At 40.4% G+C, this 25,451-nt stretch overlaps 1 protein-coding gene across 3 annotated transcripts; it reads left to right on the top strand.

Annotated features, from left to right (window-relative positions):
* Positions 1-133: 133 nt before the first annotated feature.
* Positions 134-25,430, top strand: micall1a (MICAL-like 1a). Of its 3 annotated transcripts, none has more exons than XM_053499543.1 (16): positions 134-1,058; positions 11,652-11,700; positions 14,055-14,196; positions 15,044-15,144; positions 16,911-17,026; positions 17,373-17,974; positions 18,236-18,290; positions 18,414-18,799; positions 19,142-19,509; positions 20,978-21,103; positions 21,210-21,336; positions 21,630-21,720; positions 22,135-22,208; positions 22,654-22,768; positions 22,887-22,933; positions 23,183-25,430. In XM_053499543.1, the coding sequence occupies exons 1-16, from the start codon at positions 916-918 to the stop codon at positions 23,305-23,307; spliced, it is 2,667 nt and encodes an 888-aa protein (XP_053355518.1). In that variant the 5' UTR covers positions 134-915; the 3' UTR covers positions 23,308-25,430. The 3 variants fall into 3 exon arrangements, with proteins under 3 accessions (XP_053355518.1, XP_053355517.1, XP_053355519.1); XM_053499542.1 differs by having other exon boundaries at positions 137-1,058; positions 19,100-19,509; XM_053499544.1 differs by lacking the exon at positions 134-1,058 and adding an exon at positions 7,289-7,350 and having other exon boundaries at positions 19,100-19,509.
* The last annotated feature ends 21 nt before the right edge of the window (positions 25,431-25,451 follow it).

The raw sequence follows: 25,451 nt of genomic DNA, 5'->3' as shown, positions 1-25,451 counted from the left end.
ATGGCCGAATGTCAAATAATTCCTCGTTGGATGTTTAAGGCACTGAGTCGAGAGTGGAGGTGGTTGTATACAAGTTTGTGTGTGTATAGTGCACCTAAGTAGTGCTGAGGAGGTGGATCTGGACGTGTAAATCTTGACTTGTTCAGATTGGCACTTTGGGTGGATTGACTTGTGTGTGTGAGTGTGTGTGTGGGAGAGAAAGTGTGTGAGCCTCCTGTTTCATGAAGTGAACTGAAACGGGATCTGGGAGACTTTCGGCTATTCCTCTGCTGGATTTTAAGGACAAATCCCTGAATGATCGATGTGCTTACTTTGCACGGAGCTGCAAATACATGCTGGAGAAAGAGAGCAAAAATGTTTTTTTAATACAAATAAAACCAGCACCAGGAACAAGAAGAGTCGGATATTTCTCTAATTAAAAAGAAAAAAAAAGGGACGAAAAGGAGTGACTTATTGAATTGATGCGTTAGAATGGAGCGTCTAACTGCTGAGACACTGGATAATAAACACTCAGGACACTTTTGTGGCGGAGATTTCACACCTAATACATTTTTGTGAATCTTGAAGACTGAAGGATTTCTGGCTCAGACTTCTCGCATGGAGCTGGCTAGATAACAGTTAGCCAGCTAGCTAAGTTAGCTTGCAGTGTCTCTTGGAGAACATGTTTTTTTTTTATTTATTTTAATTCGAGTTAACCACAAAGGGGAAATACTTATTACACCGTTATAGATTTAAAGGAACCTTTGTTTAAACCGAGCCTTTGATGACAGTTGAAACATTGTAACTGTGTAACTGTTACATGTAACGAGCCTGGACGCGCGCGCTGTGATTACAAACCCGAGGATACTTTGTTTCACACATCAAACAGCTGTTCTGGACTGTTTATTTATTTGTTTTGTTTCCTTCGCGTAAACAATGGGTTCATTAAAAGCCCTGCAGGAGTGGTGTCGACTCCAGTGTGAAGGATACAACGATGTGGACATTAAGAACATGTCCGCGTCCTTCAGAGATGGACTGGCTTTCTGTGCTATAATCCACAAACACAGGCCTGATTTAATGTAAGTCATGTAATGTTGTGTTATGTTATATTCCTTTCTGTGCGCTTGTCTTTTAACCTCAGTGTTACATTCCCAAGGTTGATGAATCACCTGCAACATTAGAAGATACTAGAAAGGTGACTCAGTTGTGATTCAGTCAGGGTTGGGACCGCATTTCAGACCAGATGTGATGATAACTGTAATCATCTCTGTAGACATCACAGAGACAGTCCAGACTGGTCGTCTTAACTTATTAATCTGTGCAGAAATGATGTGCAAGAGGTTCAGAGTGAGGTGAGGTAAGGTAAAAATCATGCGAATGATAATATTGTGACATCACAACATGCTGGTAGGTGACAAAACAATGATTTATGACAGGAACAATACAGGTTCATGTGTCAGTTTTTGCTTTTAATAAGACAGAAGTGCCCAAAACAATGTGTACACACTTCAACATGAACGTTATACATATCCGTCCAACTTTTTATCCGAAGTAGCTCTGTAGGGGCATCCCAACGTGTTCCAGCGTGGTGATATAATGTTCCAGTGTGGTAATATAAACTTTCCACCCAGTCCACAGTCTACCCCGTGGTCTCCTCCCAGCTAGACATGCCAAGAACACCTCCCTAGGGAGGGTTCCCTGATGGCATCCTTACTAGATTCCAGAGCCACCTCCTGACTTCAGGTTCTAATATCTCTCTCTCTCTCTCTCTCCCTCTCTCTCTCTATATATATATATATATATATAGAATATGTTCTATATATATTCTACTAGATATATGCATAACATTTTCTTTAATAAAATTATATAAACCTCAAAGGATAGCTGTAAGTAATGTTGGAATTATGTAATCACATTAGGTGCTCAAATTCTCACTGTTAGCATCCAGACACTTTTGATTTCAGTGAACTACTTTATGAACAACATTGACTAGAGTGTCCAGAGGGATTGCTCGATGATACAGTGGAACCTTGGATTACGAGCGTAAATCAAAGCAAATCTTCCCATAAGAAATAATGAAAACTCAAATTATTTGTTTCACAGCACAAAAAATACATAGAAATAATTAATACAAAATATAAAGAAAAAATAAAACAAATTCACCTGCAATTTACCTTTAAAAAAAAAAAAAAAAAAAAATCCAGACAGATAAGTGTTTCCATTTTTGCGCACAGGTGCCGTGTGTGTTTGTGTGTGAAGTAAGAGGAGGAATTAGCCTCTCCTTTCTCATTTTACACAGTAAACCTTTCTCCTCTTTTATTTGAATTTCACACAAAAACACACACACATTAACAGAAAGACTGTTCTGTCTGAAAAATTAGCAAGGAACATTGTTAATGACACTCGCATGAGCGTATACTAATGTAATCACTGCTGTAAAGTAAAACAAACAAATGAACCTGCACTTTACCTTTAAAAAGAATCGCGACAGACCAGTGTTTATCCACTGCGAATTACCCACAATTCCACAGCACAAGAGAGAGAAAACACATTGGCTCAGTTGTGATCACACGACGCTCGGCGTCAAAACAAGAAGCGCATGTGTGATACATGATACTGGGTACTCGTACACCAAGACTTTTTTTTTTTACGTTTTTCAAGTCAAAATTTATTAAAAATCTTTGCTCGTCTTGCGGAACACTTGCAAACCGCCTTACTCGCAATCCTAGGTTCCAATGTACTTCCAATTTCTTCCCGTAGTGCTGCCAGTTTAGGCAGTTTTCCATGGAAATCGAGGGCTGTTGCGTCTGGGGAACGTGGAGAATATTCAACAGCAACTCAAAATTTATTTTTTTATTTGCGGAAAATGTGATGCGTATATGGCATATGTGGCAAAATTCCATGCCAAAAAATTAGGAAAAATAAATAGTATATTCAGCAGAACAATAGATTTTATATCCCTGGAAAAAGGGTTTTCCAAAGCTTCTTTAGCTTATGTGTTAAATAGAATATTTGGTCATATTTACTATTACAATTTTTATAAACTTTGATACCAACATCCGGCAACAATGCATTGTTTGATTCAAGCTTAGTGTAGAGTGGTGATTAAAAGTATTGAGAATTGAAATTCTGTGTTTTAATGACATTCTCATTTATTTTCTTTAAAATAATGACAATCAAAATTCCCAGTATCAGTCAAAATATAGACACACCTTCTGATTATTATTTACTGGAGAACTTACTGGAGTTCTCAGAACTATGAAATAACACATGGAATGATAAATAATAATAACAACAGTTCAGCTGTTCTGTAATGGTTATGTAAGAACAGCATTGTCAAGTGCGTTTGCAAAACCCTTTAAGCACCATGATGAAACTGGCTCTCTTTAAGGAAAGCAAGACCAAAACTTGTTAACTTAAGAGAAGTTCATTTGGAGTTACCAGCCTCAGAAATCATCTTCATCTACATCACCTCAGATTTGAGTCGTAAAGTAGCAGACACATCTTAGTATCAACTGTTCAAAGGAGATTAGTGCATTTCATATTCATATTTGGCTGCCTTAAACAAAAAACAGGAATAACCATGGAATTAGAATGTGTGTCAACCTTTTTTAAGAACGATTTGTTATTCAATGAAATTGATGTACAGTGATCTTTATTGCTGGATCCTGCCTGGGCTGAGAGTTAAAGAGACGTCTGTAGTACTCTGGTGTCATTTGCTCAATCCATGTCTACTTGATAGCTTCCTGAATATAATGTACAGAAGTTTGCTAGAGAAGTTCACTTGAGAATTTCCTAGTTTTAGCCTTTTTTCAGCAGAGGTGGACACTTTGGCTTATGTTCTCTTGATACCTTTCGGCACCTCTCTGTGTTGTCATGTTTGCGAACAAACTACATTATGCAACAGCAATTAGGACTTTTTTTTCATGGATAATTATGGCAGTCAAACAGACCGCACCCAGTGAAACATAAGCAGAGTATTAATCACATCGTTAAAGTAGGTCACTCATATTAGTAACGAGTCCTTGATATTAATGCATACATTTGTTATTAGACTTATCTGAGGATCTGGGTTTGAGCCCCACTGTGGAGAGTTGGCCCCCCCCCATACTACCCAGCCACGGTCCCAAGCCCAGATGAAATGGGAGGGTTTGGTTAGGAAAGGTATTTGGTGTAAACCGACCAAAAAAAAACAAAAAACATTAAAAAAAAAGACCATAATGCCTTGTAAGGTGATTATAATTCTCAGGACGTTCTTAAATTGTCGTGATGTTGTAACGTGCCACCGCTGGGTTTCAGCTTTACATAGATCATTATTTTACATCCTCATAGACAAATATAGGAACTGAAAGCTGTAGCTGTACGTGCTTCATCCGGCAGCTTCCATTTTTGAAATACATCACAGGGAAAAGCACCTATTTTAAACTCGGGCTGGCCCGAGGATTAAAAGAAACCAGCTAAAATAAGATGTCGTGAATTAAACATATGGCTTAAGGAGGTTTGCTAAAGTTGAATGAGCAACAGGTACGCGGGTATAGGATGTTATATATGATTGATCTTCATTAAGTGTTTCTTTTCTATTATTCCTCTGGGTTTTATTTGGAAAATAGATGACTAGGTTATAGTAAAAACCGTAGATATATTCTGGCCATGGTTGGGTTCCAAAGACAAAAATCTGTCCTGATTGAGAGATAAGTTGGTAGATGTGATCATTTTTTTGTTGATGATACTGTGATGCAGTCAGCGACGCATGATCACTATAGTATGATGTGTTGCAAGTGTGGATGTGACTCAAAGAGTGGTCATTTTTTGTTATTAACACACACCTCTCAGTCACATTAAGAGGCGTGAGGTCAGTGTTGTGTGTGTGATACGGATTGACAGTGGAATCTGACGCTAAAAACAGTCCTGTACATTTTTCCCATACTCTCACCCCCTCTCTCTCTCTTTCTCCATCCTTATCTAATGATTAGATCAGTTAATATCTAGATTTTTTTCAATACTAATTATTGTAATTTAATAATAATAATCATAAAACAGAACTGGTTTAACAGAACTGTTGATGTAAGTCCACATTTTACAAGAGGAAATTTCGCGGTATTTAGCGACAGGTTATGTGTAGTTCATACCTGCAGTGTTGCCAGAGTTTTATTAAATTGAAGCATTTAAGCCTGGCTTTTACAGCATTATTTTATAACTTTAACCCTGGAAATAAATCAGGGATAGATAATGCAGACTAAAGAAGGAAATACAGAAGCATGTTTTTTTATCATTATTTTCATATTATCATGTTACATTTCGCAGAGAAAAAGAAAGAACATAATAATATGACAATTTAAAAATGAAAATAAAAATGATAAATACGATAAAGATGGATGAATTAGTAAGGTTGTTATTTTTCACAACAAAAGTGGTTTCGGTTCAAGAGACTAAGGTTGAAAAAATAGTACTCAATCCAGCACAAGCTATTGATTTGTTGTTGTTTTTAACATTGGGAACTGATAGTTTGTACGACTAGAAGTCATTCTTTAATAAAATTATATAAACCTTAAAGGGTAGCTGTTTGAATTATGTAATCACATTAGGTGCTCAAATTCTCACTGTTACAGTACCATCCAGACACTTTTGATTTCAGTGAACTACTTTATGAACAACATTGACTAGAGTGTCCAGAGGGATTGCTTGATGATACAGTGGAACCTTGGATTACGAGCATAATTCGTTCTGGAACTGGGCTCACATTCCCAAACACTCGTAAATCAAAGCAAGCACAAGCTATTGATTTGTTGTTGTTTTTAACATTGGGAACTGATAGTTTGTACGACTAGAAATCATTCACTAGTACTAAAGTAAAATTAACCACTATTACATTATCAAGAGCTTAAGTCATTTTTTAAAAATTGGATTTATTACTAGACTAAATTTAGTACTTACTATTGGAATTTTTCTTAACTAATAGTTAAAATGTTTCCAGTCAATAATCAATCAATTATTAATGGTAACAAGATCAATTTTTTTTTTTTTTTACAGATGCACAATCCTAATAATTGAGTTAACAAACAGTTTGCTGCTGTAGTGTAAAACCCAGTTTTACTGCCCCATTATGTGGCATTATTTATTTGGTCCGTTGTTCATTTTTGGGGAGTGAAATGTCTCTTTTTGTCCGTGCACAGACTATATTTTCGCTTGCTCAAACTCCAGGTGTGCTCCAGGGTTGCCAGAACACAATGTAAAAAAATTGGCTTGGCAGTGCTAAAAGTTGCTAAAAAAACAACAACTGGCCAAATATTTTCTATTTACTATATTTTGATTATTCACGCACATAACGTCTTTCATTAAAAGTAGCCATAAGATTATTACTAGCCGAAGTCTAGCCAAAGATGATAAACAGTAGCTTATTTGCCAGAAAACTGCCCAATCTGGCAACATTGCTCAATCAGCTATTCACAGCTGGGCAAAATCAATTCTGATTGGCTGTTTCTTTTCAAGACCATCAATACCTGCTTTCTTTTAAACTTTGAACTGCAGGTGTGCTCTCTTGTGGTGTATAAATGAGCAGATATGTACTTTAAGCTACGGAGCCTTATTATCCAAAACAAACATTTTGAGTTAACACATTTGTAAACATTTTAATCAGCAGTTAATTGATAACGATTAATCATTTACATGCCTAGTTGTAACTCCTGGTGCTAAAACCGTGTTCCTGAACACCAAGTAAAACACAAGCTATTAAACGCAAACAGGACGCTACTACGGCATTGGGCGTCCTTCTTTCTTGTCTTTCTCTTGTGTGTTTTCTTTGTTGTTTGCATTATGAAGTCATTCCGCAGTGCAACAGTGCGACATCAGCAGCAGCAGCTCAGACAGTGAAATCTCACTCCGGGGATTTACACCGTAGTCATAATGCTGTCTTAGTAGCCTCATTGTTAATACAAGCACAGGAGACATAGAATATGTGTCACAGGACTGCAGCGTCATAGGACGCACTCTGGGAAGGTGTTGCTAAAGGTTTTGCATGGTTAGTTTCGTCTGCGGTATTGCTGGTGCTTGCACTTCCTGAGCTTCAAACCTATGAGCTGCTTGGAAAGAAAAAATTCACCACTGCACGTTTGGACAAAAGTAGTGTTTCCTGTTGAGATGTCTGTCTATGACTTTCTCTCAAGCTAAACTCGGGTATAAACCGACTGAGACCGAATAGCATTGTGGTTGTCATGTAACACTGACTGCAAAAAAATATATATTGGTGTGTGTAACGTTAATCAATCCTCAGCTTTGCATTGATCTTTTCTCTGTCAGAAACAAGATGCACATTTCTTCTCGGAAGGAAACAAAATTTTGGCTGGTTGTCTGTCATCATACCTGATGCCTCATGTAAGTTTTACCTACTGTATGTGTGAAAAATGCTTCCGTAGCTGTAGTGCAGTTTATTGCATGAAAATAGCAAGTGCGTGTTTGTGTGCACAAAAGAGAGTAATGCTAAATGCACCATGACAGACTAAAAACCTTGGCCAAGGATTAACTTGACTGGATCACGGCTTGACAATAGATGGAACAAACTACTTCAATAACCGCAGCCTTTGACTGACCCCCTGATGCTCAGCTGCTTGTTTTTTTCCTTTTACATCCTGGCTGTAAAGTGGACTGTTGTTCGTCTTCCTTGTCAATTTGTTTGATTAGTTTAACTGCTCTGTCTAATCCCCTGTGAAACAACCCAGAGTGAAAGTTTTATAAATTAAGTAGCTGGAAAATTATGCTTTTAGATCTATTTCTGCAGTGTCCTCAATATGGCACCCAAACCTAGCACTGAAGAAAAGTAAAGAACAGCTTGTTAAACATAAACCTAGTGTTGCTGCAGGGCAACTATTATCCCCAATGCCAAAAGTACAGTTATATTCTACATTATACGACATGAACATTATTACCATCTACTGTAGGTTTTATGTTGTGCCATCTGACCCCTTGGGGGGCTTGACTCCACAAGACCTCTTGCTATGTGTTGTGAGTCTGGCACTAGGATGTTAGAAGTAGATTCTTAAGGTGCTGTGGGTTGTCGAGTGGGCCTCCATGGATCAGACTTGTTTGGCTGGTGCATTCCATGGGTTTTCGATCAGATTGGGATCTGGTTAGTCTGGAGGTGGGGTCCATGGCCTTGGGCTATTTGCCTGCCCAACCAGGTGTGCAGGGTGTGGTGCATTGGATGTCCGGGTGCCTTTTGATCGTGTCTTGACATTTTTGTGTTGCATTGGCTTTTCTGTAGGCTTGGACCGGCTATACTTTATCAAATATATAAAAGTCTAGAGAGTAGATGTGTACAGTAAATTGGATGCGCTAGAGCCAAACGAAAATGACATAAGCTTGAGGAATCACTTAGTGCCAGTTTCACTTCCTGCTGATTTACCGGCATTGGTTGTTCTTTAATCATTTCTATTTCTATATTTCTATTTTTAATTCCGAGAAGCCTAGATGGTGTGTAGTATGATTGATGGAAACTTCTAGAACTTCTTAAATTCTGTTTGTGATTGTGCGAAGATTTAAATGCTAAAAGACCCTTCCAAAAATCATGAGCGGTTAACTTCGGTATCAACATTGTGTTCTGTAGTGGTCCAGTGGCAAGCAGGCAGAATGAGTTTGAGTCCAGCTCAGGCCATCGGTTTGGTATTAATAATGTTTTGAAGTCGTTTTTGTGTTTTGGTGTGTCGTTCAACGTTATCCCATCATCATGTAGTCAGTGTTGTTCTGACATCCTTCCAACCAAGTAATTCTAACTTTCAAAAACAACCTAATATCAACTTTGTCCCAGCGTCCGTAACAAATTAATTTCACAGTAATGTTTTGATAATCAAAAATTCATTCAATTAATTCTTGTTTCACAAGGAACATCCATCAGTTTCTGTTTTTGATTCTGCGAAATCTCAAATGTGCACATTTGAATGCAGGAACACTGTAGAAGTGGTGTGTACTGTGTACTGTAGAAAGAATCAGCCTGGAACCGTGTACAATAATCCTGTTTCCTTTTAAGGACAGGTCAGTATGAGCCTCAACTGGCGTCATGGCAGTATCCTGCAGCTTGAGAGGAAATTGCAGCCTGCTGCCGGCTGGTGTTAAGTATTGCTCTGGTGTGGCTTTTCTGTGTCCATGGTCTCGCACTCGAAACGTTCCATTTCGCTCGCACACACACACACACACACAGACACAGAGACCAATTGTTTAGCTTCTGAAACAAGGCACTCTGATACCAAGAACAGGACATGACCTTCCATCTGCTGCAGTGGGACACTAGCCTTTCATGGAATGAATAATTTTTTCTTTGTATGGTGTGTATATTTGTTGGTTCACAGCTTTGTAAATTGTTTTTTTGTAGATAATGAATGGGAATATTACCCTAAACTGTTAGCTGGGCATTTTATGCAGATTTCGGCACCATTAGACAGGGTCAAAGGTCACAATGACAAGTACTGGCTTAAATTCTAATCAATTAGTGAAAACATCTGTTGTCTGGTGTCTGCTTTTTGAATATTTATTTTATTTTGGTTTGCGGGTAAGACTTGCATTACTTCTTAGAGATGTTCCAATTGACCCCTAGCATTTACAGTAAGTCCCTTACATAAGAACAAGTTCCATTTCAGGAGCTTGTTCGTAAGTCGAATTTGTTCATAAGTCCAACAAACATTGTCTAGGACACAATTAGCTAAACACAGTATATTACAGTACAGTTATTCGATTAATCTGGTTAAATGATTCATGTTAAAAGAACAAGCAATTTCTGCCATCTTGTCCCCTCAATCCATGCTCTCGATTATTTTCACTTTTTTCTCCTTTGTTATTGCTTTGCACTTTATCACTATAGCTTTTACGCTTGCTTCCAGACATCCTGGGATGCATGCTGCACGCACGTGACCATGCACATGTGATCCGCAATTTAACCTGTGTGAACGCATGTTCGTACCTTCGAAACTCGAATGTTTATATGTAGGAAACTTACTGGACTACATTTCACTTATTTTATGCCCTAATGCAAGATAAACCTTTTCTCTGTTCTCTGCAAAAGCATCAGAATGCAAATAAAGATATTATGCAGATCTTCATTCGTGGGATGCACATTTCCACGTTGCTTTTGTTTTCACACCCTCTATCTAGGTCAACTCTGTAGTGCTGTAGATTCGTGATCTTGGAGGTCTGAGGCAGCTGAAAATAAAAGGGCGAGAATGTTGTGTTTCTGTGTTGGTTAACAGGTCAATAAATAATTAAAGTACAGGATAGGGTTACATAACACCTAGCTTACTGATATCAGGGCTGCAGACAAGCATAAATCAAAACTTGACTAATGTTAGCAAAGGAATGTTGTACATCTTATTTCCCTACTTAGCTAAGCTATGTCACTCATGTTAGTTAGCATAGCACTATGCGTGTTTTAAAAAAAGGTAAATGCGTAACATTATTAATATACTTTAGAGTCATCAGAAAATACTACCAAATTAAGTGTTAAATTAGTCTCTTCTGTTGCTCTGCAATTCACTGTACATTCAGCATGGACAGGGCACGATGGTACAGGAGCGCATGTGACGGTACAGTAGGACTGTCCTCAACAAGAGCACGTGTGAAACATTTGTGAACGTACTAAAGTTTAACGGTCTGATGAACTGTTAATACACATGATTATTTATGATTATTCAATACAGCCCTGCTGTACATCAGATGTGCTTGTGTACAGGCAGACACAAGAGAGGGGGCAGTCTGTTACAGAATTAAAGATCACCGCAAGACTAAAAACACGCGCCTTGGCGACCATGTTAGTCACCATCTGGAGCCTTGCATAAACACATTTTATTATTCATTATTTTGTCGTAATTGTGTAAACTATTTTTTAGGATTACAGTTGAATAAACTTTCATTACGACATTGAAGGCTCAGGGGTAGGTTTCTTCCCTGCCATGTAAAGGCATGGGTTCAATTCCCACCCAATGCCCAAACCAGCTAAAACCCAGTGCCAGTCAAAAGCTTGGTGAGAAAATGGGAGGGTTGGGTCAGGAAGGGGGTCCGACATAAAACCTGTGCCAAGTTGTGTGCAGATCGGATAGACCGCTGTGGCGACCACTCGATGTGAGCAGCTGAAAGACGAACCACAACATTTCAATAAAATTTCAGCCCATACGTGTTTTTTATTTTGTCACCATGGAGCTGTTTTGTTCATCAATATACACTAGGACACTTGGAAAAAACACTGGCACCTCTGGGGGTAACTAATTTACCAAAATGTAATAAGCAACTGCCAGACATCAAATCAGCACTGGCTTATAATTCTGAGTAAACTGGAAATGTTTCCATACTGTTTCTTTCGACTAGTATATTTTATGTACTCTTCTAGCCTTTAAGTCTTGTACAGTTCAGGCTATGAAGGCGAGTGCAAAAAAGTTGAATTCTCTCCCACACCACAGAGAAATGATTTCATTGTTCCTCCAGTACTGGTGAATTTCTGGATCAATTAAATCTTATAAATTTACCAACACGTCTCTTATATGCTGAGCACATTATTTCATACACACACACACACACATAGTGGAGTGATTTATCCTTATTCTACGCTTTAGTACTTCAGCAGCACATTGGTGAAAGATCCCGTATCGTATTTCTAACATCGCTCATTTTTTCTTTTCTGTTTTGTTATTCTCTAGAGACTTTGATTCCCTCTCCAAAGAAAATGTCTACGAAAACAACCGGCTGGTGAGTATCGCCTTAAGCTAGTCATTTCGTAGCTTTGGTTGTAAATGATCTGATAATTAGAGGGTACCGCACACTGACATTTTGGCTAAGCTTAGGGATTTAGGTTGCTGCTGTTGATGGCTCACACTTTCTGATGTTCCACTGCTCTCGGCTTGGCTTGGGCTTTAAAACGGTCAGCAATAGTTCTGGGAAAAAATGCAATTTTAATCCAATTTGGAAATTTTCATGAGAGGGACGTGAAAGGACACTAATGGTGGTGTATATACTGGTAAATATTGTGCCAGCAGAGTGGAATCAACAATTTGATACCATTGGTTTCTGGGTAGTAAAACTGGGCAATAGGGCAATATGACAATATAATATTAAAATTGTGTGGTGTCCATCCATCCATCCATCCATCCATCCTCAACATTCCAAACCTTTTATTGTCACTTGCTTATACCAGTCTCAAAGCACCGCAAGCACAGATTATAAGAAAACTGCCAAGTTGAGCTGTGAGACCTTGGAGGCATTTGAGGCAGTAAAGCGTCGCCGTTTCTTTATAATCCTACAGGTGGTACACCCTGAACTATTTACACATTTTTCATCTCATGTGGTAGGAGTGAATGATCTGCTAAGTTTGTTTAGAAATAATAATAATAATAATAGCGCATGGCAAAGATATGTGCTGCCACACTTGATTTTTAAAACTAATGTTATAATAAATGAGCTACATTTAATTAATCATTAAACTTTTTTTTTTTTAAAGGTTTACAATTATAACAAAAAAATTGATTAAAAAAAAATCGTGATACTTACAGAATCACAATATTAATTGAATTGGCGTCTAGATATCGTGATATTTTATTGGGAGATGACTGGTGATTCCCGTCCCTACTGACCTGTGTTAAAAGTCGTAGCTATTTAGCTAGCTTAGTAGCTAGTTGACTGCCGTAATGTGGATACAAACAAGTATAGACAACAAGTTAGCAAGTTGTTGTCGAGTGTTTCAGCTATCATGTGGTTTTCATGTATTTTGTCTTGATAAGTTTAAACTGATTGCTTGTTGTAGAAATATGATGCCGTTGCTCTGCTTTTTTTACATTTACATTGACATTTATGGCATTTGTCAGATGCCTTTATCCAGAGCAACCAGAGTATAATCTAAATATACATCTGAGCAGCTGAGGGTTATGATCCTTACTCAATGGCCCTACACTGGTAGCTTGGTTTGAGCCGACCCCTGCCCTTTTAATTACATTCTGATGTAATTAATAATAACCAGTAAACGTTTTACCAACAGCCATATTGCTTTGACCTGTGTAGTGCCGGAGGTGTTGTTATTTATATGCATTCACTATTTACAACATTAGGGTGACAATGTTTGGTTTAAATCAACATCCATTATCTATACAGCTTATCCTGAGTAGGGGCATGGGGTTAGGAGTCTGTCCCGAGACCTCATGGCACAGGGTGGGGTTATACCTTGGATGAGGTACCAAATCAATGCAGGACATGAGAGCGCACACACTTAATTCTACATTATGGGCAATTTGGCCAATGATACACGTCCAGATAACAAATTAAATAATGTTATGATTTCATGGAAGCCATTAGTGAGTTCACTCAGCTTACTAAGTTGTCAGGAGACAGTCAGTGTCCCAGTTACCCATGTAATTTGGCTATACATGTTTTGTAAAGATCAAGCACCGTATCGCAATATGATGCCTCCTCTGGATATCCAACGGTAACACCAGGTATCGCCCAACTGACAGAAAAACAGGCTCAGAGTTGTCTGTTGGTTCTGCGGTGTAACATTTAGCCTCAAGTTACCACTAAACCTGTTGACCAGCTGACACAGCAATAGGCACCTGCCATTATCAGAGCTAAAGAGCTCACCTGTCTTATCACCTTTGCAGATGAACAACCTTTCGTTCCAGAGAGAAAAGCACAAAGCATGCTAAAGTCCAAATGAAGTCAAACAATGCTGTGGAGTTAAACCTAAAAAAAACCAAACCCTGAACTATCATTGCTCAATGACTTTGTCACCACATATGAAATTTCAGATCATAGTGTATAGTGTAAGGGGCATGCAATGCTGCCATGCTAAAAGCCTGGGTTTAATTCCCACCCAATGCCCAAACCCCAGCCACGGGATGCAGTGACGGTCCCAAGCCAGGTTAAAATGGGAGGGTTGTGTCAGGAAGGGTATCCATTGCCAAGTTGTATGCGGATTAGATGGTGCGCTGAGTCGACCCCTTGACTGTAGCAGCCATAAGATTAACAGTACATTGGTGCTAAGCATACACAGCATACTTTGACAAGTTATTACACTAAAAACTCTTTTCTGTCTTGTCACCTCTCTCGTACCTCAGGCGTTTGAGGTGGCAGAGAACGAGCTGGGTATTCCAGCACTGCTGGACGCAGAAGACATGGTGTCTATGAAAGTGCCTGACCGTCTCAGCATCATCACCTACATCTCACAGTACCATAACTACTTCACCAACAAATCTCACGGTAAGTGGACGCCAGTGTAAAGATCGCACACACACACACACATGGCTCCAGTTTGAAAGTTTACCCTTTCAGTTCAAATTACAGCAAGTCCTCAACATACGATCAAGTTCCGTTCCGAGAGCTCGTTCGTAAGTCCAGTTTGTTCGTAAGTCCAACAAACATTGTCACAGTACTAGGTTACTAACACAATTGGCTATACAGAGTATAAAACCATCATGTTCCGTGATCTTGTTCTTTAGAATCGGGCCTCATGGTTGAACAATTCATATTAACAGAATGAGCAATGTCTGACATCTTTTTATCTAGCTCTATTCTCTTAAATCTTTTCACTTTTTTCTCCACCGTTATTGCTTGGCGTTTGCTGGCAGTACTAGCTTCATCGCCGCTCCTTTAATTCTAGTAATACTGTATACTGCATGCATGTGACAATGTACGTATGCCTGACATGTGATCCAACCTCCGCGATTGAGCATGATCGTAACTCGAATGTATGTAGGGGACTTACTGTATAATCCTTTTACAGAGATTTCTTTGAAACTTCCAAACACCTTTAGGATAAATTTAGGTTATAAATATGAATTTACTGGGGAGGGTAAAAATAATGGTTAGACTCAGTGAAACCCTTTGCATGCAGATGAAGAAGTAGAGAAAACGAATTTTTTATTTTATTTTTCGTGTCAGATACAGGTCATCAACAATCACCTCCCCCCCCCCACACCTTTTGGATTTGAGGACTGATTGGACTAATTCCTTTTCTGGCACGTTTAGTGAAGTGAGCTTGGGGTTGCATTTTTATGGTGTTCAAATTAAGGAGGGGAATGTTTTTTTTTTTTTTTTTTTTTTACAGCTAATCCTCCCTGTTTGAAGAGACCAGGCAGTTCGGGTCATATCGAGCCAGCAATAAAGAAACCACCCACACCTCTAGAAGACAAAACCGCAACATCTGAGGTAGGAAACGGCAACATAACGTAAATCATATGTGACTATATCCTTCTGTTTCAACCTTTTGCAAGACCAGGTTTCTAAATCTAATAGAGAATGGTCCCGAGTTGTTCTATTATAAGAGCATATAAGAGTATATTCAAAGAGCTTAAGCTTTTTGAAACTTGTCCCAGAAAAGATGAAGTGAGAGACAGACAGAGCCCACATCTGGCTTGAGTCCATGTCCTCGATCGAGACTAATGCATCCTGAAAAGCCTACGCAGGAGCCCTGTGCGCTAATGAATCCGGCCTCTCGGGGTGTGGGAACCGGCAGAAGAGAAGAGCAGGGCTTTTTTTCCGCACCGTTTGCTGCAAACATTCGGTTAAGGGGAAAAGGATCAGAAATGTTTGGCACTGCTCCGTGGAAATATGAGCACGTCTAGGTCAAAGGATTTAAAGATTTCTAGATGTGCGTCAGATGTCTTTGAGCTCATCTGCATTCAGCACTTTGTTAGAAGACAAGTCTTGGTACAGTAATATCATTTAGTATGATTTCCAGACCCGTTTTAAATCTAGTCATCTGTCACTTGTTAGGAGTAAGCCGACAGACGGAGTTAGCCATTGTCTGGAAATCTGTCCAGGACCACAGGCTCCCATGTTTTTTAACCTGATGCAACCCTATAGATGAAACAATATAGTAAAAGTCACCCAAACGAACTTTAAAGACCATAAAACATTTCTTGATTCTTATTCATTACAAAAAGCCCGCTTTCTATATTGACCACTGTTCACGAGAATTCAATCATGTGACTCTTATTTCCTGTGTTAGAGGTATTTCTTGCTCTGAAAGGCTTCTGCTACAGCATCAGTGTTTTGATAGTGTTATTCTGGTTACACCCTGGTAAAACTGTGCCTCCAGTGTGATGGGCTGTTATCTTTAACCACTCGGTCACACTAACCTATAGGGCTTGAGATGTTCATCAAACCTACTGTTGTGACCAGTTCTGCACTATGACCAGCCTGTGCACTCATATTAATAAACACGGTATATAGTGTTTATATAGTGATCGTCGATCTGTTTTGCAGAATTGTTTATAAGAACGCGTCCTCTCTCTGCTGTGTTTTTTCCGAGTTCCTGTCTCTAATCTTGGACTGCTTCGAAACGGAAATTTGTTCCCACTTTTCCCCATCCTTTTCCTCATCCTGTTAATTGTCTTTGACCTCATTGCCCTATATGACCTTTTAGTTCGGTAATTAAATGTTTCCGATATTAAGACTTAAGCCCATAATTCCGCTCCTCATTTTTCATATAGCTTTACTGAATGCGGTTAGCACTGTTGTCTTTCTCCCACAGTCCAAAGACATGCAGATTAGCCTAATTGGCGTTACCAACCTGACCATAGTGTGTAACCGAGTGTGTGTGTATGTGTGCACCCTGTGATAGATTGGCACCCTGCCCCTGCCCCGCCTTGTGCACTAAGGCTCCTGGGACAGGCTCCAGGTCCCCTGCGACTCCCTATACAGGATAAAGCGGTATAGATGATGAGAGAGTGAGTGAGTGAGGGTTCCCAAATTGCCCGTAGTGTGTGAATGTGCGTGTGTGCCCTGCAATGGATTGGCACCGCATCCAGGGTATACCCCGCTTCATGCCCTAAGTCTCCTGGCCCCCTGTGGCTCCAGGCCCCCTGTGACCCTGTATTCAGGATAAAGTGTTATAGACAATGACTGAGTGAGTAAATGCACGTATTCATGTCTGTTGAGTGTATTTTTAAGATTTTTGGTTCCATGCACAGGCGAATGAATCAAAACGCAGCACCCTGAGCAGTACGTGTGCTGCCTGTGAGAAACACGTGCATCTGGTGCAGAGGTTCCTCGTCGATGGCAAACTCTACCACCGTAACTGTTTCAGGTAAGACATCAGATGCCTAAACATCAAAAAGTAATTTTAACTTTGGATTACATTATTTCTCCAAATAAGCAGTGCTTGTTTAGAACTTAGGAGAAACAGCCAACAAGTGCTTGGGAACTATTTGGGAAATTTAAGGAAAGCCTCCTGGGTAATGCTCCCTTATGCATCTGGTTAAGAAAACGGCAAGAGCGTCCAAAGCTGCTGGTTTTAATTATATTGAGGAATAAAATAGTTTTGATTTGTTTAACAATTTGTGGTTATTGCATAATTACACGGGTTGTTTCAAAGCATTGTTTCATTGTTTGTCCTGTAAACTGATAAAGCCATCCTTATTGTTAAATTCCAGGTGTAGGGAATGTAGCAGCACCTTATTGCCTGGCTCTTACAAACTGGTGGGAGAGGCTGGATCTCTGGTCTGCACACATCATTTCGCCCGGAAATCTTTAAACAGCCAGAACGGTCGTCCAGATCTGAGCAAGCAGCTTAGCCCGGTATCATCGAGTGCCAGCCCTGACTCTCCCCCAAGTGGGGGAAGTTTGGAAGAAGCACTGCCAGATCTTTCAGATGCCAATGAACACATTACTCCATCAAATCACTCGCCCAAAACACACTCTCTGGAGAAAGAGAAGGAGATTAGGCAGAATGAAATAGCAAGGGAGGAGATAGCAAAGGAATCCGAGGGTAGCGTGAAAGAACAGATCGAACCCCGTCCTCCCAGTCCAACAAATCCTTTTGATGAATCTGATGAAGAGGAGCTAAAGGAGGGAAAGCAGCCGCAGCCATCTGCAGGAGTCGCCAATGGTGCCTTTTCACTGACCCCAGCACAAAGTACCGCAGAGGAGAATCGACCAAAACCTGCGCCTAGAAAAGTGTCTGACCCGTGCCCTAGTGCTCGTCCTGTGCCCAGGCCACGCCCTCCAAGACCCGCGCAGAGCCCAGCAGTCAGTGGTGGGTGTTTTTTTTCATGCCTTAAAAAATGAGTTTAACTGATTCCTTTGATTTTGTTGGTGTAATTTATTGTATTTTAGTTCATGTAAGGTGAAAATGTGTGTTTGTTGTCGTTGGACTGTAACATGATGACACTATTCATGGTAGTTGCCATGCATACTTTGTGCAGTCAGGTTCCTTTGATGTAGTCCTCGATCACCATTCTTTATATTTTGAACTCATGAACTTCTATATTTTGTTCTTTTTTTTTTGTTGAACTAGAGAATGAAAGCGATCTCAGACCAATTCCACGTGAAAGATCACGGTCACCTGCAAGGTAAGACCCGTAAGACTATTCATTCCTCCACAGAACCATTGTCTGTTTTCCTGTTTATGAATGGCCTCATGTGTCAACTGTGTCTCATCTCCTTGATTACCATTGCTCCCACATCCTAATCAGCTCCATTCAACCCAGTGACACTCCCAAACCCAAAGACCCTCCCTGGCTGGCTCTTGTCAAACAAGAGTCCAGGAAAAAGTTGGCTCCTCCTCCTCCCAGACCTGTAGCCACTCTACCACAGTCTTCAGCCACTCCTGCTAAAATCGAAGAGGAAACTGGGTCAGCCTCGGCCCCTAACCCTTTTGATGATGACGACAACAATGAAGAAGAAGAGGCCAGACCAGCAGAGGTGGCAGTCCCGTCTTCTGTGGTCGCAGTCCATCCGTGGTATGGGATTTCCCAGCCTGCCGAGGTCACCACCGAGAGCCTCACCCCTTCCGAAAGTCCAGGAAGTGTCGGGAGCAAAAAACGTCCGGCGCCCAGAGCCCCGAAATCTGTTTCTACAGGTCAGTGACTGTTACTGACCAGAAGCCTGGATGGGTTTTTTTTATTGCACATTTGCAAGTTGTGAAAATCTTAATCGATCTAATATTCAATGCCATGGTTTATTAATTACTTGTTTGATTAGACCTTTATGAAGCACTAACAGAATGCATAAAATTCTTAATAACAAATTTTATGATGGAAAGTGGTGCTGTTTGATATGTCTCCATAAGTTTCATGCATTTCCTCATCCCTCACGTTGTACATTTTTGTTCTATCCATTTCCACTATCCATTTCTATTTCCTGTCTGCGCTCCCTTCAGGCCTTTCGCCTTCTCAGTCTTCCTCTGCCTGTCCCTCTCCAGCTCTGAGCACAGAGAGTCTTTCCTCCTCCTCGTCTGAGCATGGCTTCCCCCGGACTCCAGCCAACGCCAATGCTTGCCAACGGCCGTCTACTACCGAACAGGAGCATCCAGTCACCAAAAGTGTGTCAGAACCGTCAATCAACAGTCCTGGCTCCTCCCCCTCGGCTGTTTCATCTGAACCCAAGTCGGATCTCTCACCTCATCCCTCTCCTTCGCAGCCCTACAGTAATACTTGCTCAGCACCGGCCACACCAGAGATGAACAGGAGTGCAGGGAGCAAGGCAATGAGACCGCCCCCTCCCCGCCCACCAGCTGCTCCAAGTCCTCTGATTGGCTCTCCCACCTCGCAGCAAAACACGCCCAATAAGGTGAGGTTTTCAGAGGTCAGAGATCCAATAATGTCTTATGAGAAATTGATGGGTTTTACAAATGCATTTGACTAACGTTTTTGCAAGAACCATTCCAGAACAGCTGACTTTTGTATCTTAAAATGACAGCTGATTGTTGTTGTACGAAGCTGTTACTTAATTTTATAATTCCATGTGTTATTTCATAGTTTTGAAATCTCCAATATTGCAAAAACATTGATTAGAGATACTAATCAAATCTGTGTTAATTATGGCAAGGATCTAGATTTCTGTACATGTGCTTTATATTTACTAACAAAGCAGCACTATTTTTTACCTGCAAAGGTTATTGAATCAGGGGACAAAATGTTAATTAGATGGCATAGTGGTTGGCACTGTCGCTTTGTACCTCCAGGCCCTGGTTCGTTTCCCGGCTTGGGGTCTCTGCATGGAGTTAGCTTGTTCTCCCAGTGCTTGGTGGGTTTACTCTGGTTTCTTCCCACAGGCTAATTGGTGTTGCCCGTAGTTCGTGAATAAGTGTACGTGTAGGCCCTGCAATGGATTGGCACCCACCTTTTGTATTCAGGATTCCCATAACTTATTTCCATAGTTTTCTTATTCTGTATAGCTGCTTTGCGACAATGACCATTGTTAAAAGTAATGCACAAGCTAGTATTGAATTGAATAAAATTGCATGACACTGTGGTGTAGTGGTTAGCACTGTCGCCTTGCACCGCCATGATCTGAGGTCGATTCCCTCCAGGGTTTCGGGTCCGTGTGCGTGGAGTTTGCATGTTCTCCCCATGCTTGATGGGTCTCCTCCGGATACTCCGGTTTCTTCCCACAGTTGAAAAACGTGCAGATTAGGCTAATTGGTGTTGCCCGTAGTGTGTGAATGAGTGTGTGTGTATGCCCTGCGATGGATTGGCACCCCAAGTCTCCTGGAATAGGCTCCAGGTCCTCTCACAACCCTGTATACGGGATAAAGCAGTATAATAAACGATGAGTGAGTGAGAATGAGTGGATTTAACTGAACTGAATATAGAAGCATTGTGCCGAACTGCTGTTAATGCTTGCTTCGCCCCCAGCAGTACAAAATTATGGGCTAATAAAGATTTTCACAAGTTTTATGTTTTATTTCCCCCTCCGTAAGGCCAACGCAACTTTAGCACAGCAGTCCATTTATTTCATTATTTATGTATAAAAATTGGCCGAGAATGTTTAGTGTAATACTTTCTCGTTAAATCCCTCAAATCCTGCAGCTGCTAAAACAGAGGTTGTGTTTCAACTGGCACATAATGGATTGTTTTTGAAAGTTACCATGACATCACTCTAGCAAACATTTTTGGAATAATGTGGGTATGCCTTTGCCCAACCGCTATCATCTCTCTAATCCTTCTTTCACCCCCTCTCTCCTTCTTCAACTCTTTACTTCCATGATTTACACTCTCCCCAATTTTCCACCACACACTTTCCTCTGGCTTTCTAGCGGGTAAATCCTTTCAATCGGAAGGCCTCCCCAACAGTCACCTCCCCACAAGCCAAACCCCCTAAAGGCCCTCGACCCGCTCGCCCTCCTGCCCCAGGACATGGCTTCCCTCTCATCAAACGCAAGGTATCCTTCACCTCTTCTCTGGATTAGAGTGGTGCCGAGTTTTCCTTTACTGTACATTGTTGGTGATTATCCTGTTTTGCGCAACTTTAATTGCTTTGCCTTGCAGGTGCAATCAGATCAGTACATCCCTTTTGAGGACATCCATGTGGAGATGGGGACACTGGAGAGGCAGCTGGATGAGCTGGAGCAGAGAGGAGTAGAGCTGGAGCAGAAACTCAGAAATTGCCCTAACGGTGAGGAATCTATCGATCAGAGCCTGATGAATGATTGGGATTTATCTTGATTTGAATAAAATGTCAGTAAAGCCAAGATACAAACAATATATTGGGTTTAAAGGTCATATTTAACGTATTCTTGAGTGAAGGTGTTCTATAGTCGTGTGTATGTTGGAAATAAAACAGCTCCTGGGATGTAAAAGGAGAAGAAACCTCTTCTGTAGTGTCCCCTCCAGTTTATGTTCATTACAATGTTGAGAAAAGCCCCAGGTGGCTGCTTTTCTTACTGATGAGTCGAAATGGTGTTTCAGACGAGGAGGAGGAGCGGCTGCTGGTGGACTGGTTCACCCTGATTCATGAGAAACATCTATTGGTACGGCGAGAGGCAGAGCTGGTATACACGTAAGTTATCGACCGTACTAATAACCCAAAGAACCAGTGCATCCTAAATGTTGCATAAGGTTGTGTTCACATTATCATTGGTGCAGTTCTGATTTTTTAAGGGCTGTTTGAACGCACAAATCTGTTTTCAGATCGGATCTGAGTCCCTTTTATACGTGGTCCTAGATCGGTACATATCTGATCAAAATTCACACAAACTCCTGGGGTGTTTTAACACAGATTGCATGAACAAGGATATATATATATATATCGATGTGTCCATGCATGCCGATTCAGAGGACAAATTAGGATCAGATAAATCCTGATATAAATCCTCAAATGCAAATCCGATCTGAACCAAAAATGAACAAAATGGCTTGTATATGAAGAGTTACAGTATGAAAAGCTCAAGACTGTGGTCTGTTTCTTTGACAGGGCCAAGCAGCAGCATCTGGAAGAAAGGCAAGCTGATGTGGAGTATGAGCTTAGGTGTCTCCTCAACAAACCAGGTGTGCATTATAGGGTTTCCTTTCAGAAAAAAAAAACTTTTACAAAATTATTCAGACTTGGTCATGAGCACCCAAAGACTTTTAATTAACGTTTTGTCTATTCACCCAAGTATCCACATGCTTCACAATTAAAATCTTTAGTGGTCAGATGTTTCAGCGCATGTTTCACACTGACTGGATCTCACTAGGCATGAGTGTACGAGGTAGTGCATATAGTACACTGACACTTGTGCTTGTGTAACATGCAAAGGGAATAGGAAGTTATTCACTATTCAAGTTTAAATGATTTTATCTGTGAAGCGGTTATAAGTTAAATAACCTGCTTTGAATAAAGGCAGCTCCCAAATAAGCAAATAAATCAAATAATTAAAAAAGGCTTTTCTTTATTTGGTACTTGCCACCCACCCCCATGTACATTCGTTCATCCTTTCTTTTATTCTCTTAGAGAAAGAATGGAACGATGAGGATCGAGACAGAGAGAAGCAACTGATGGACGAGTTGGTGACCATCATCGAGCAGAGGAACCAGATCATCAACAGCATGGATCAGGACAGACAGAGGTAGTAATCCATTACCTTACACTGTGTACGGAATGAATTTCACATAACAAATTAAAGATAGTTTTATTTTACCACATGTATAAACCTCAGGGTCATAAAGATGTCTGTTTTTCTTTAGGGAAGAAGAGGAGGACAAGCTAGTGGCTGCCATGTTAAAGAAAAAAGGTACGTGTTATTTGTCATGGTTTGTGTTTTATAATAAAATATACCCAAATAAATTTGGGTAAAATATATTTGTGTCACCTAATCTAATTTATAAGGAATAATATAGACTTTAAAGTCTATGTTTAGTCTACATGGTCATCCAAATAGCCTCCATCTCTACAACTCTGCCAAAGTCTCATGTCTGGATCGATAGCAAATCAAGGGGAATGTTCTTTTTTCTCTCTCTAAGAAACCATTCTCTTCTTTCAGAGTTCCATGGTGAAAGTGAACCCAGGAAAAAACCTGCGAAGTTTAAACCCATGAAGGTGTTGAAAAGGCTGAGCACCAAAGGTGAGGTAGCGAAGAGCCCGAGCCCACGGAAAGAGAAAAGCTGAGAAGAGTCCATCTTGACCTCGTAATAACAAAGGACTGCAGATCGATTTGGCTGGAAGATGACACCCTGAATGCAGCCAGTTCTCATTATAACATGTCTTTGTACATCACTGCAGTGTCATTAATTAATAAGGAGCTCAAGCCTAGCAGCCGCTTTTACCCGCTACCTTTTCATTAGTGAATAGAAATCTAAAGAAGAGTTGTAATCTGGATTAGATATTCGATCAGCATTGATGTTTGGTTTTGCGCTGGAAAATACACCCATCAGCCATAACATTTACATTACAGAATTTGTCAGATGTCCTTATTTAGAGTGACTTACAGTACATTTAAATCTCATTATACATCTGAGGTTAAGGGTCTTGCTCGAGGGCCCAACAGTTGTATCTTGGTGGTGCTGGGGTTTAAACCGGGGACCTTCCAATCACTAGTCCAACACCTTAACCACTGAGCTACCTCTGCCCCTAACATTAACAAAGATACAGTAAACTGGTGACAGGACCATGGGCACCCAAGGCTCACTCGTGCCCTCAAGGACCAAAGATCAGTTTCTCTGGTCCTATCCCACAGAAGAGCCAATGCAGTACAACATGTTGGGGGGGAAAAAAAGTCAATGCTGGCCAAGATAAGAAGAGACCAGAACACTTAGTGCACTATAGTCCGCCATTCACAACGGAGTCCAGCGGGCTCAAAGAGCTCAACAATGCAGACCCGGCCCCCAAACTCCAACGAGAACCCATGGGAAGTGCTGGACAAACTAGTCCGATCCATAGAGGCCCCAACCCACAGCACCCATAGGATCCACTGCCAACATCCTGGTGGCACCACAGAGGTCTTATGGAGGCTTGTGGAGTCTCCACGAGGACCTGCCCAGGTGGCACTTGCACATTATTGGGCTTAATGTTTTGCATTGTAATGTGATGGCTGATCGGTGTAAATACGGTGGCCTGGGGAAAAACCATTCTCATAGTGAAAGTTCGATACTTTGCTGAACTTTTGCTTGTCTTTTTTTAAATTGAAAAGCAAAAAATGCAAGAATGAAAAGACAAGCAAAGGACGGTTGGAACCAAGAGTAAAAATTCATTCATTTTAGGTACTAATGTCTTAGAATGTTAGGATGTGTGTAACGTGTTAACATGCATTTAGATTGTATACATTAAAAAAAAGTACAAGACTAGGAGAACAGTACGTGCAGGCTTTCAAAAACTTGTATACATGTACAGTCTGGTGCTAGGAGGAGAGAGGATTACCACCATAACTTATGCAAGTCTTATACCGAGCTGTAATCAATCATGCACTGCGCTTCCTCTGTGTAGGTTTCCCAGCAACATGCACTGTATAGTGACTGTATGATGTCATTCAAACGTGTTTGGGTAGGAACCCTTAATTATGTTCAGTTGCGGTTTTCAATGTGCATCATGTTCCTGTAAAAATATTTTTAAAAAAACCCAAACAGCCTAACCAGCGCAGTTATTGCAAAGAAAGATGCTAATTATTAATGAATATGAACTCTATTAATGCTATGAATATGTTTACCCCAGCATCTACAGTCGGTTTCATCATGTCTGCTTGTGTAGAACTGTGATCTGGCTGTGTCTGGATCTAATGTCCAACTTTAAAACCCAACCTTTACAAGATGACTAACTTTTTAAATGTGGGAACATTTTATTACCATGAGTTATTAACCAGGAAGCTCTGTAACAAAAAAAAAAAAAAAAAAAGCTAAAACTTGCAATTCCGTCTTTTATCTGAAACGCCTTGGAATTGTAGTGTGAGGTTGAAGTTCAACTTTTGAGAACCGTGAAGAGCGCGCGAATGTCTGAAAATGTACCGTTGTTTATGTATTTATAAAGAAGGTCCTGTTATAGGTGATGTCTTTGTGTTGACATTTCGGTTTGTCCCTTTGTCTACTATTGTGTTAACATCCTTACTCTGTCCTTTTTTTTTTTTTTTTAGTTTTTGTGCCTCTGATTTAAAAAAAGTAATAAAATCCAAGTGCTTTTGTTGCATAGAAACGTGTTAAGATCATGCAAGCACATTATTTTCGGAGGCAAAATGGAAAAGAATTCATGTAACGAAACATGATAATAAACAGCAGCACATGTATAAACTTATGTCTGATTCACGGTGAAGTAGACGATTCATC

Source organism: Clarias gariepinus, chromosome 6 (genome assembly GCF_024256425.1).
Source record: "Clarias gariepinus isolate MV-2021 ecotype Netherlands chromosome 6, CGAR_prim_01v2, whole genome shotgun sequence".
NCBI lineage: Eukaryota > Metazoa > Chordata > Actinopteri > Siluriformes > Clariidae > Clarias > Clarias gariepinus.
The sequence above is the reverse complement of the archived record's forward strand: the minus strand, read 5'-3'. Positions and strand labels throughout refer to the sequence as shown.